The 13,806-nt window shown below is 45.2% G+C and overlaps 1 protein-coding gene across 1 annotated transcript in view; it reads right to left on the bottom strand.

Annotated features, from left to right (window-relative positions):
- Nucleotides 1-1,673: 1,673 nt before the first annotated feature.
- CDH13 (cadherin 13) overlaps nucleotides 1,674-13,806 on the bottom strand; it is a 1,172,869-nt gene continuing 1,160,736 nt past the window's right edge. Inside the window, exon 14 of the mRNA XM_084812404.1 lies at nucleotides 1,674-2,329. Coding sequence (XP_084668530.1) covers nucleotides 2,322-2,329 — 8 coding nt within the window. The 3' untranslated portion in view covers nucleotides 1,674-2,321. The remainder of the gene's footprint in view (nucleotides 2,330-13,806) is intronic.

Consider the following 13,806-nt stretch of genomic DNA (forward strand, 5'->3'; position numbering starts at 1 on the left):
ACAAATTATATATATGTATATATTTATATATATATTTTTTTTGTCCAGGTGTGCTCAAGTGTGATTATAATGGGAGCTAGCTTCCACAGGCGTTGGGAGAGAACTGGTTGTTAATGATCAGTTGGGGAAGTGAAGAAAAGGGGGAAACATCAATGGAAAAACAATTAAACATACACTTTTGGTAGGCATACTCATGCATACGAGTCAGAATGACATCTATGTATTCAAAAAGAGCGGAGGGGAGCCAGGTGCCAAAACTCTGAATTCTTGATCTTTTCCACTGGTGTAAATTGATATCTGAAGGTGGAAAATGGCAGATTATACAAAGCAAAGCTGGGGCACTTGTGGCCTTACAGATATTGTTGGAGTGCCGCTCCCATCATTCTTGACCATTGGCCATGCCAAGGCTGTGCAAGGAGGGTGTGTGACTCAGTCGTAGGGCACATGCTTTGCATGAAGGAAAACTCCTGCCTCAAATCTTTGGAGAACCACTGCCAGTCAGTGCCAACAACACTGGGCTAGATGGACCAGTGATCTGACTTGATATAAGGTCACAATCCTATGGCCACTGGACAGCGGCTAGATGGCCGTAGGATTGTTCGGTTTCCAAGATCTAACCTTGGAGCCTGTGTACTCCAAGGTTGGTTCCTGGAAAACTGCCTCCCTGTCCCTCCTCCGCTGCCTTGTAGGCAGCATGGATCATCCCCAGGCACCATGCTTGGAAGAGCAGCATGGAGCAGGGCAAAAGGGGCTGTTCCCGGGGGCAGGGAGGGGCGGGGAGTGCAGAAGTGCTGCTATGATGCTTCCTATGCATCATCTGGCCTCCCCCCTTGCTCTGAAGTCCCATGGGTAGACAGATGAAATTGGCCACCTAGCTGCGAATGCAGGGTGGTCAGAGAATGGGGGAGAAGGTCCCCTCCACCTCTGCCCACCCTGCATTGGATAGGTGGTTGCCTCCAAATTCAGAGGCGAATCCTGATAGGATTGCTCCCTGTGTCAGCTTCCAATTTTGTTATGAGTTATCACTTGGAGGGTTGGAATTTCCCCACCCCTGTGCTAAAAAAAGAAGAAAAAAAAAAGCACCCTCCATTTTTTAAAATTTCTTTAAAAAAAAAAAGGATATAGAGAGACTTTGTTCTAAGTGAGTCAGACTGGGCTGTACCATTTCAGGTGGGGGTTCACATGATGAAATGCTCCTCCATACAATACACATCCCCACACATAGAAAGCTAGGATCTCAAGGAGAAGGCTAGACTAGAATCTCTCTCCCTGGCATTCAATGTTTCTTTTTCCCTGTGTAGGAATATTCCAATATTCCTACACAGTATGTGAACCCCTGACTGCAGCTTGACAGTACAGTGCCAAGGGATGGACTACCGTACTTCAATGGAGCCAAGGAAAATAGATCCCTGTTTGGTCTCAGTTGTCAAAGCAACTATGTTGCCATGTGACTTCTTGGTAAGGCCAGTTCTTTATTATGTTAAGGCTGCATAAAAAAATAAATCGGAAATAACTAAATAGGAGTTGTTATTTTAATTTCCCTGGGACATGGTTAGATGTTGCCTTTTCCTTATTTACTTCAGGCTGTTGAAAGAATAAAATTATTTTTCTATGTGAAATAGAAGGGTAAATGAATGGATGGTAGATTACATTAAAGAGGACTCTTTTTTTTTAATGGATGCCAAGGAAGTGGCTGTTTCACACAGTATCACCTTGTTCTCTCCTTTATGTTAAACCATTGTATATGCAGCATACACTGTGTTTAGCTCTTATCTGTATGTGTTACGATGCCTCTCTGCTACTCTTCCTCATTGACCAGAAGCCTACGGTGAATGCCATACAAAAGCTAACCCTATTGTATAACTCTTCTCTCTATATAAATATATATATATACATATACATACACTCATACATATACAAATACGAACCCACAGACATTTTTTTAAAACAGTTGAATAGCAACAAGTCAACAGACAGGAGGGGAAATGGAGTCATTGTGTAATTCTGCTCCTAGAAGATCAGGTTTGATGTTGTGGTCTTTTAAAATTATTTTTTAAACCATTCGGCAAGTGATCGTATCAACCATCAGTCTGGAACAAGGAATCCATTGGTAAGCCAGAGCAAGGCCAGAGGTCTCGTCAAATACAATCGTGCGGCTGGAAGGATAGATGGCGTGAGGTTGCACAGTGCCAGATTTGGAGCAACAGAGGCTTAGGAGGGAAGGAAGCATCAGAGTCAAAAGTGATCTTCTGATTGGGGCGGTATATCCTTTGCTTGTCACCATGGCAACTCAATTGACCAGCTTCGGATGTCAGGAGATCTTACAGACCTAAGTAATGGGTAATAATGTGTGGTTATTAGCAAGCAGATAGCATTTTTTAAAAATAATAATAATAATAATAATAATATTTCCCCCCTTTAATCTGGATGTCTTGCTGACTTGCTTGCTTGCACATGATTAAGCAATTATTGACATTAAATTATCCATGTTCAGAAGCAATTATTTACAAAGATTTAAGGCTGGAGGAGGAAGGATCAAATTGGACAAATTGGACAATTATAGCCTTTAAGAGGTATATCTTCAGAAATCCAGTTCAGGAAGCAGAGGTGAACAATAAAAACAATGCAGGGGGGAGGCCAACTTTTTAGAGAATGCAGAAGGCTCTGAATTCCCTTCTTGGATGCTCACACGCTACATTTCACTTTTATAATAAAACTAGGATGTTGTTTACAAGGCATCAAATAACAGAGAGGAAGGGGAAATGCCCCCCCCCCAGGAGGAAGGGAATTCTAGAGGAGGAGAGTTCTTTCCCACATGATCTCATGCATTGGTGGGACATGGAACAGGACCTCCTCCAAAATTCATAACAGGTGGGCAAAATCATATGGGAGTAAGCATTCCTCTACTATGATTATATATACACTCACCCTTGGAGTACATATTCAAGTTCATGTAATATCAAGTTAATACAAATTTAACCATCCAGCCATACTCATGCCGAAATCACAATGATAATTGCATTGATTCCTTTTGTATTTTAATGTATTTTTATGGACGAAATGGGGGCTTTGATCGGAGTTAGCTATTCTGAGTGCGAGCTGGTGACATTTTTGGTTAGCTGAGGTAGAGTGGTGGTAAGAACACACTGTGGTAGGTCCAGATCTCAATTTAGCAAGCTAGCATAGATGGGGGGTCACTGTTCAGCAACAGAGCAGCAGATGCAGCCTCTGACCACCCCTGCTAAAGCCATGATGAAGCACAGACCAATGCTTCATTTCCTCAACAAATATAATTCAAATGGAAGGTGTTCACATCAGTTAACCCAATAGAGGAGTGGGAGGCCAATTTTCCTGATTAATGTAGATTTTGGCCCTGTAGGCAGAGTCTTATAAATAAATAGATACATAAATAAATATAAAGTAATGCACTTAGATTATTTTCTGAAGTGTTGTTGTTGTTAGGCTTGTTAGCTACCTTTTTCACCATCTTGCAATGGGTCATTCCATGGAAAGTGCACACCAAGATGGGGTTAGACCGATTTTTATGTTTAAAAAAATGTTAAAAATGTATCAGCAATATGGAACTTCAGTCCCCAAACAGAGCAGGACCTATTAGCATGCACATAAATTCATGATTGGGGGACTTCAACGTACATTCAGAGGCCATCCTCACAGGAGTACCTCAGGACTTCATGGAGACCATGGCCTCCTGGGAGCTGCACTATATTCTAACTGGGCCCACCCATGTAGCCGGTCATGCACTAGACCTTGTGTTTGTTTCTGGAGAAGCAGGTAGTGATCTGGAAGTCGGGGGTATATCCACCACCCCCTTGTCATGGTCAGATCACTATCTGGTGATGTTGGACTTCTCGGTTCCACAACCCCTCCGCAGGGGTGGAGGACCCATTAAAATGGTCCGCCCCAGGCGTCTTATGGATCCAAATGGATTCCTGAACGCGCTTGGGGATTCTCTGGGGCATGCCAACGGCCACTCGGTCGAGACCCTGGTGGGTGACTGGAATGCCGCAATTACTGGGGCATTAGATCGGGTGGCTCCGAAACGCCCTCTCCCCCTGAACAGGGCTCGGACTGCACCATGGTTCAATCCGCGGTTACGAGCTCTGAAACAGGAGGTGAGACGGCTAGAGCGCCGGTGGCGGAAGTCTCGCTCCAAAGACGATCAGACACGGGCTAGAGCTATATCTTCAGCCTATCACGTAGTGGTGAAGGCAGCAAAAAAGGAATATTATGCTGCCTCCATCGCGTCTGCAGAGTGCTGCCCCAGGAGGCTGTTCCAAGTGGTCCGGAGCCTGGTCGGTCCTGTGGCTCCGGAACCACTGGAGCATTCTAAGGCCTCCTGTGAGGCCTTGGCAAGGCACTTTGCAGATAAAATTGATCAGATTAGGTGTGTTACTCTGCACACTGTGGATACAGTTAGTGAGCAAGAGGCGGCCTGTGGCAAACCGGTTTTGTGGGATCGGTTCCAGCTTCTTCCTCCTGATGAAGTGGACAAGGTGCTTTCATCTGTAAGGCCGACCACCTGCTTACTTGATCTTTGCCCATCTTGGCTCATTATGAGCTGCAGAGAGAGACTGGGTGAGGGGATCAAGGCGGTGGTGAATGCCTCCCTTGAGGAGGGAGTGATGCCATCAGCCCTCAAGGAGGCAGTGATAAGACCGCTCTTAAAGAAGCCCTCCTTGGATCCTCAAGTTCTGAACAACTTTCGCCCAGTCTCAAATCTGCCATTTTTGGGCAAGGTGATTGAGCGGGTGGTGGCGGTGCAGTTGAAGGCACACTTGGAAGAAACTGATTATCTAGACCCATTTCAGTCGGGCTTCAGGCCTGGGCATGGGACAGAAACGGCCATGGTCGCCTTGGTGGATGATATGAGGAGGGCTCTGGATAGGGGTGAATGCTCCTTCCTTGTTCTCCTCGACCTCTCAGCGGCTTTTGATACCGTTGACCACGGTATCCTCCTGGACCGCCTGGAGGGGTTGGGCATTGGAGACACTGTATTGCGGTGGTTCCGGTCCTTCCTCTCCGGCAGGTACCAGAGGGTAGCACTGGGAGAGGAGGTTTCGGACCCGTGGCCACTTACTTGTGGGGTGCCACAGGGTTCCATCCTCTCCCCGATGCTATTTAACATCTATGTGAAGCCACTGGGGGCTATCATCAGGAAGTTTGGGGTGCAGTGTCATCAATATGCGGATGACACGCAGCTCTACCTCTCATTCAAATCTTCACCAAGGTTGGCCGTAGAATCCCTGTCCAAATGTCTGGAGATGGTGAGTGGCTGGATGGGGAGGAATAAGCTGAAGCTGAACCCTGACAAGACCGAGGTACTTTTGGTGGGAGACAAGAGGAGGCTGGGGGATGTTGACCTGGTGTTGAATGGGGTACGGCTACCCTTGAAAGACCAGGTCCGCAGCCTGGGGGTCATTTTGGACTCCCAGCTGTCCATGGAGGCTCAGGTGTCAGCTGTGAGCCGGACAGCGCTGTATCAACTCCATCTGATACGGCGGCTGCGCCCCTTCCTTCCCAACCATCTGCTCCCATCGGTAGTACATGACCTGGTCTCCTCTCGTTTAGACTACTGTAATGCGCTCTACGTGGGGTTACCCTTGAAGACGGTTCGGAAGCTGCAGCTGGTACAGAACGCGGCAGCTCGCCTGATTAAAGGCAGCCGCCGGCGAGATCACATCACTCCAGTGCTGAAGGAGTTGCACTGGTTACCAGTTGTTTTCCGGGCCAAATTCAAGGTGTTGGTTTTGACCTTTAAAACCCTATATGGTTCTGGCCCAGCCTATCTTAAGGAGCGCCTCCAGCAACACCAGACAGGCCGCTTAACAAGATCAGCCTCGGATGGCCTTCTCTCTGTCCCATCAGCCAGGACAGCTAGACTGGTGGGGACGAGGGAGAGGGCCTTCTCTGTGGTGGCCCCCACTCTGTGGAACTCCCTCCCTAGGGAACTCCGTCATGCCCCCTCTTTAATGAGCTTCCATCGTGCATTAAAAATGTGGTTGTTCAGGCAGGCATTTGGGGTGGGTTAGGGTATTTAAAAAAAAAAAAAATTATGGTAAAATTTTATTGTTTTAAATTGTTTTATGGTGGGTTGTACATTGCCCAGAGTGGCTGGGTGACCAGTCAGATGGGCGATTAATAAATTTAATAAATAAATAAATAAATAAATGATTGTAGCCTGAATTTCCAGTGCTAACAGATCTATGTATGTGTCATTTAATATGGATCATATGCAGTCTAAGCGAGGCTGCAATGTTTGTTTCTTTTTTGCTAGATGGTTATTGCTGTTTGTTTTAAATAATTTGTATGTTTCCCTTCCAGGCAAATTGGATTTCAAATGGAATTTGATAAAGCAGATAATGTAGTTTTTTGTTAATATTGCTGTGTTATTACTCACATCAAATTTGATGTTGAGTTTCTCTAGCCAGGGAATTATGTGATTTGCAAATACAGATTAATGATCTATCGTTTTTGACCATAAAAAGTATCCTTTGCTTAACATAAATTTCTCTGAAAAGAACCATGAAAACTATTACAGGATCCCTGTTCTTTCTTTTACAACAGTTTCACATCTTCACATTTTCTGCCAGATTCCAAATATTATCACTGCAACATCTAGAACTTTGTCCTTGGCTGGATTAAGCAGTAATGAGCATACAACGCTACAACACTAGGGATCACTTTAGGGTCAGGTTTATTTGTACTTCCCTGAAACAGGCTGCAGACCTTCTTTGGGGCAGATCAGCTGGCTGGAAAGGACTTCATTCTGCTCTTTTAGGGAGTGTGAAGATGTTGGAGCTCAAATGTTCCTCAATGTTCCTCAAAAGTATCTGTTCAAATTGCATATGAAGCACCACAGGGGAGTGAGTCCCACAACAATGCCACTATATGGGAACAAGTGGTCCCTAAGTTGTCCTCAAATGACCTCCCAGAGAGGAACATAGAAAGCATCCTTGTACTCAGTCAAACCATTAGTCCATCTAACCCAGTATTGTTGACCTTGACTGGAAGCGGTTCTCAAGGATCTCTGGCTGGCACTGGCAGGCATTTTTTTTCTAGCCCTACCTGGAGATGCCAGGGTTAAACCTGGGACCTTCCGCATGCAAAACAGCCACTCTGCCACTGAGCTTCAGCCCTTCATCTGAGTGGCAGATGATGAGGGCACCAGGGCAGCAAAATCAAACTCCATTTTGTTTCTACAGTCATGATCGTGTTATGATTTAAGTACGTTTAAAATGCAGAACTGCACACACTCAGATGATGGTGGTGATTCGCAGGGTTAGCAAACAATTTTGTTCTTATTGTTATTCTAACATGACAGGAATGTAGAAGCAATTTTAAAGCATGGGATGGGGATTGGAGTGGTTGGAGGGGGGAAGATAAATGGTGTGTGCTTCCCAACAGAAGTAATACACATGGCCACCTAAAGGGGGCCATCACCATTAAGTCCAGCATTTACAGTTACCCATCTGCACTGCTGGTCGTAAGTAGGGATGGATGAATCTATCAATTTCAAGCAGCTACCCGTCCATGCTCTTCATTGTTCATGAGTCTGGACAAAATGAACTGATGGAGATGGGTTCTGTCTATGAATTCTAGATCAGGGGTGGAGAACCTCAGGCCTGGGGACCAAATCCAGCCCTCCTGGCAGTGGAGGCCGGTGCCTCCAATTTCAGTGGGGCCCTGAATCCACAAAGGGTTTCAGTCAGAGCCAGCCAGACCTCTAAAGGAGCTATCCAAGGTGCTGAACCCGACCCCCACAATGGGTTCAGCAGCTTGGATAGCTCCTTTAGAGTTCTGGCTAAAACCCAGTGTAGATTCACAGCCCCAAGAAAACCAGAGCCACCAGTCACCACTGCCTCCTGGGGTCCCAACCTGGCCTTCCGGGGTTCCATAGATGGCTAGATCCCTTTGCCTGACCGCAGCCTCTTTGCCATGATCCCCAATCTTTGTTGGTTTCTCAGACCTTTTGTAGTTTTTGCCCATTCTAAAAGGTTGAAATGCCTCTCCTAAGCCTTTGCTACTGGCAGTAAGAGCTTTTAGCTAAAATATTCCTGTTGCCTTTGGTCCTGCCCTCCACTGGAGTGCGGCCCAACAGCTTCTCTGAAACAGAATTTGACCCTTATTTATTTATTTATTATTAAATTTATGAATCGCCCATCTGGCTGGTCACCCTTGGACTGAGAGAGGTTCACCACCCCTGTTCTAGATAGCGAGAACAGTGATTCTGCTTTGAGAGAGAGATTTTATATATCAAAGTTTCTGGAGTGGTAAACAGCAAGATGAAAGAATAAAACCCCATAATTAAATTAAATTAAAACAATTAAAACATTTTAAAAGAACAGATTCTGAACATAATAAACTGCTGCTGGTCACTCAGGGAAGGCCTCTCGAAATAACAATGTCTTCAGGAGGTGCTGAAAGCAACACAACATTGATGCCTGCCTGACCTCCAAAGGCAGGGAATTCCACAGGAAGGGGGCCACTATGCTGAAGGCTCTTTTCCTGGTGGACTCCAATCAGGCAATAGGTCCATGTGGAACCACCAGGAGCAAGCCCTCCAATGACCTCAGGGACTGGGCAGGTTGGTAAAGAAGAAGGCACTCTCTCAGGTATCTTGGTCCCAAGTTGTTTAGGCCTTCATACATTAGTACTAAGACCTTAAACCCAGCCTGGTAGCAAATAGGCAGCCAGTGCAGTTCCCTCAGCAAAAGAGTTACATGCTGAAAAGGGGCAGCTCCCGACAACAGCTGAGATGCTGCGTTCTGCACTAGTTCCAGCTTCTGGACCAGCCTCAAGGGCAGCCCCACATAGAGTGCATTGCAGTGATCCAGTCCTGAGGTTACTAATGCCTGTACCACTGTGGCCGAGCTATCCCTGTCCAGGAGAGGCCGAAACAGGTGAACCAGCTGAAGTTGGTGAAAGTCACTCTGAGCTGCAGCAGGCTCTTGGGCCTCCAGTGACAATGATGGATCCAAGAGTACCCCCAGACTACGAACCTGATCTTTCAGAGGCTATATACATATAGCCACTTACACTTAGTTTTGAGGTCAGGCTGGGCATCCTGGAAAAACTCTCTCTTCCCAATGCGGCTTATGGGCCAGCCAGGTTTGCAAACTGCAAAATTTGAACTTCAGCCGTGCTCAGTGAAACACTCCATTACCCCACTGGAAAGTGAGGAGGCAAAGACTCAACCTGATGTGAAGTGATTAACTGAGTTGTGTGGGCTCTGCACTGAAATTAATTTGTCAAACTAAGTGTGAAAGGCCTCAGGTGTGCCAGGGAATGGCATGTCACACAGATACCTGGGCTGTGAATGCAAATAAGCCTCCAAGATATCCTTATATTTAACTGACTATTAATTTTCTCCAGACTTCCAGTTGAAACAGCAATCCCCAGTAGCATCTCTGCTTTTGCAACTCCCCCTTCTTCCCCTATTTCAGCAAGGAACCCAAAGGCCAGTGAGATGCCACATAGTTTCATTTCCCTTCCAGGCTGCAAATCCGCAAGAAATAAACCATTAAATTATATTAATTATAGGTTGGCTCCAAGATCTGCCTTGGATCCAACTGTGAAAGCAAGGCACTTTCGTCAGAGGAAGGGCTGTGCTCTCAGAAAGTCCATCCACCTGATTTGGTGGGATCCCCCCTCTGCCCCCTACACACCAAACTTGTCCCATTCAGCAGGGGCTCTTGACCCCCTGTGTAGCATTTTCAGGAGACTGGAGGGCCTGCTTTGGGAAAGAGTCAGAATCCCTTGATGATTGTGACTCTCGACTGTGAACTGCCCAGAGAGCTTCAGCTATGGGGTGGTATAGAAATGTAATACATAATAATTGTGAATCTAGCATTTGAAGCAGGTATGGTGCCTCTGAATCTGGAGGTTCCACCTTGCAGACATGGCCTATAGCCATTGATGAAGCACTTTATTCTAAGGTGAGGATGTAAGAGGAATTGGCCTCAGTTCATTTTTCTGGACTGAACACAGACGCAGACATGATGTGCCATCAAAGTCCACATGTTTCTGAGCTCGCAGTGTGATTCAGGGGCCAAAATAAAACAGGTTTGATGGTATGTGCACATTTTAAAAATGTGCACGCAGATGCTTTAATCAATGGGAAAAGAATGCATACATTTTTAAAAATGGGCAGAATGAATGTTTTTGGAACAATATGCATGAAAATATGCATGGATTTTCATGAGAAAAGGGGGGGAAAACAAAGCTCACAATCTGATGTGGACTTGAATCAGAATGAGCTTCACAACTTGAATTTGAAGAACTTTTTGGCCCGCTTGAGTTTTGTTGATTTGCACATCTCTACTCCAAAGCAGCAGTGGGCAACTTGTGGCCCTCCAGCCAACATAGCCAACGGTGAGGGATGGGGAACAGGAGACTTGTAGGCCAAAACATCTTGCAGTGGCAAACCCCCCATGAACAAATGGAATGAGGTGGTGGTGCGTCTTCCCACTTCATGCAGCATGACATCTTGTCCTGAAACTGCTCACGAGAACCCTGTGAGGTGGGTTAGGCTGGCTCTGTGTGTGCGCGCGTGTGTGTGAGAGAGAGTGTCACCCAAGAGTACCCAATGGTTTTCATGGCTGAGTGGGAGTTTGAATCTGGGTCTCTCTGGTCCCATCACATTAACCATTACACCAGACTGGCTCCCAGACTGAAATTCTTAATTCAATGCCTACATTTAAAATGGAACTCATTCAACTAAAATTACAATTGTATGCGTGTGAGTGAGTGTGCTGTGAGAATGTGTTTCACAACAATATTCTCTAAGCAGCCATTTTAAGCATTCTACTCCTATGTACACTCCATTGAAATGAATGGATGAAAGTGCAGAGCTGTGCTTGGTTTTTTGCACCCCCAAAATAGATAACTATATAAGCAATATATATTATACTCATATGCATGCACACACTTAGAGAGGTAGGAATACAAATGATAAATAAGTGTGAAAGATAAGTGTTTCCATAAGCCATAAACACTTGATCATTCCAAAATATTACTACTACGTGATCTGGTTGTGTGTGTGTGCATGTGTTTATCAGGTTTCCTCAGAGGTGAAAGCAGTTCTTGAACAGATTAAACTTTTCTGCCTTCTGTGGTGTATATTCAGGGGAAAAAAAAGGTAGTGTTTAATATTCCCTGGTTCTGACAGAGCTAAATTACTGGTTTGTGATAGACTATGTTTCTTTTCTGGGCAGCTTATTAATGTCAGGCATATGACCATGGAGTCATTTTCTGAATTGTTTTAAAACAGTCTATAGCTAAAATCAGCCAATAATTCACAGAAGATAATTTACTTGACAAATTTTTGCTGTTTCTTTGCTGACAGGGAGGCCAGAGAAAATCACAATTTTGTCCTCTCAAGTTTATCTTTTTTTTTTTTTTTTAATCTAACCCAATTTATCTCCTTGTCTGTGTTGGCTGATCTTTAGTTACCACAAAGGTAACTTCATGTCTGTCTTTCTTTCTTTCTTTCTTTCTTTCTTTCTTTCTTTCTTTCTTTCTTTCTTTCTTTTTCATGCTGTTCCCTGGTAGGATTGCCCTATTCTGTGGAGGAATATGGAATAGAATCATAGAATCATAGAATCATAGAATCATAGAATCATAGAATCATAGAATAGTAGGGCTGGAAGGGGCCCACAAGGCCATCGAGTCCAACCCCCTGCTCAATGCCGGAATAATACTTCCAACAGAAGTTGCCACCTCTTCACTTTGTTGATGTTCCACCATGGGAAAAAAGGCTCTTTCCTCTTCAAGGACTAACAATGCAATCCTATACATCTTTACTCAAAAATATGTCTAAGTAAGTCCAATGGGTCTTACTCCCAGGTACATGTGTATCAGATTATAGTCCAAGAGCTACAGTCTCATAACTCTTTCAGCTGAGGGCCAAATTCAGTTTTGGAGGAGCTCTCACATGCCACATTCCAGTTGTGGGTGGGGCCAAAGGCAAAAAAAGGGGAGAGTCAAAAATGCCAGGCTATTTTATTTTAAAAATCTTACTTCCAGCAACTAAGTGTTAGGAGGGACTAGAGCTGTATGCAAATGGCCTCTCAACATTCTCTAGCCTATGTGTGGGCAGAGAAGGGGGGGCAATTTCACCAAATTTCTCCTAGGGGAGGAGAAATTCTCCAACAGTTTCTACAGATAGGGATATGTGAAATAACCCCCGTGCGGGTTCTCCGGACTCCTGCCCAGCCACTGCCCCCGGTCGCCAGCCCCCAGACTGCACTCGAGCCCCTCCTACTCTCAGCGAGCAGCCCACACTCACCCCAGCAGCTTCATTGAGCTCCGCGGTCACCATTTCTAACAAAAATAAAATGGCGACCACAAAAATACGCAAGTTTTTATATGCGCGAAAATGTACATTTTTGTGAATACGCATATTCTCATGTGTGAAATGCACATTTCTGTGAAGGCACACCTTAGTGTGTGTACAAAAATGTGCATTTTCATAAAATATGAATTTTCGTGCATACACAAATATGCACATCCGCAAAATGTGTATATTTGTGTGTGCACAAATTTGTGCATTTTTGTGATCGCCATTTTATTTCTCAGAAAATAGCAACCACAAAGCTCAACAAGGCTGCCAGGGTGAATGCAGGCCATTTGCCAAGTGCAGGCAGAGGGCAAGGAGGGGCAGGGGCTCGGCGAGCTGGGCTTGGGGGTGTGGGTAGGAGCAAGACCACCAGCCCAGACTGAATCAGGTGCCCTGCCATCCCTACTCACAGATAGGGCTCACTATTGGCAGGGGTTGTAGCACAGCTTCTTTCTTTTTTCCTAAAGGTTTTTGGTTTATTGCACTGCTTCTGTAGGTGGCAACAGCATCAACTGTGGTGAGGCTTCCACTTTTCTGAGGCAGAATTTGGGATTTCTTTTGGTGGACTTTTTGAGCTTCCCTAATCACTGTGAGGTGACCAAGAATGCCGTGCATGTTTTCTCTCTCTACTGCACATCTTTCCATTGCTCTGTAGCCTCCCAGGCTGCCTGCACTTCCTGAACTGAAAAAGCCCCATGGAAGAAATTGCCTCTTGATATCTTCCCCATGATGGCTTTAGCTGAAGTGCAGGAAACTGAGGAGGCTCCAGGCTGCCACAGAGATGACTGTACAATGACAGACAGGACAATCATGCACACTCCTCAGCCAGCTCACACATAAGGTAAGCACAAGAACACCAAACCCAACCCGTGAGAATCTCTCCAAAATTTGTCCTCCTTTGAATTTCTTTTCCAAAGCAATTTATTTACTATCAAATTGAATGAGAGTGGTAAAAAAAAAAATGTGAGGGAAATTTTTTGCACAGCATTAGGAGGGCCATTTCAACATTTTAGAATGGAGAAAAATGGACAAAACCTGGGAAACTGGTGGGAGGGGAAAGGGGATGCGACCATCTGGGGACCCCAGGTGTGCCAGATTTTGCCCACAGGTCTGAGGTTCAACAGCACTGCTTTACATCTTTTCTCAGATGTCCCATTAAGGTTAATGAGACTCAATCCCATGAAAACAGGTATAGAATTGCAGCCTAGGAGTGAAATCCTATGGATTTTTAGTCTGAAAAAAAGTCCTGCAACTCCCAGCATTCCCCAGGTAGCATGGCTGGCTTGGGGGCTGCTGGGAATCATAGGACTTCTTTTCCTGCCTAAACATGCATAGGATTACACCTTAAATGATTTAAACTAAATTACTGCAAAGCAAGGCTATCTGGTCGAGTTATCCAGTGCTAACGGCCATATAATTTATCTTGCTCTGGATCCAGTTCTTGTACT

The sequence above is a fragment of the Heloderma suspectum genome, chromosome 8, assembly GCF_057233095.1.
Source record: "Heloderma suspectum isolate Gila_16-S chromosome 8, 16-S_ref, whole genome shotgun sequence".
NCBI classification, from domain to species: Eukaryota; Metazoa; Chordata; class Lepidosauria; order Squamata; family Helodermatidae; genus Heloderma; species Heloderma suspectum.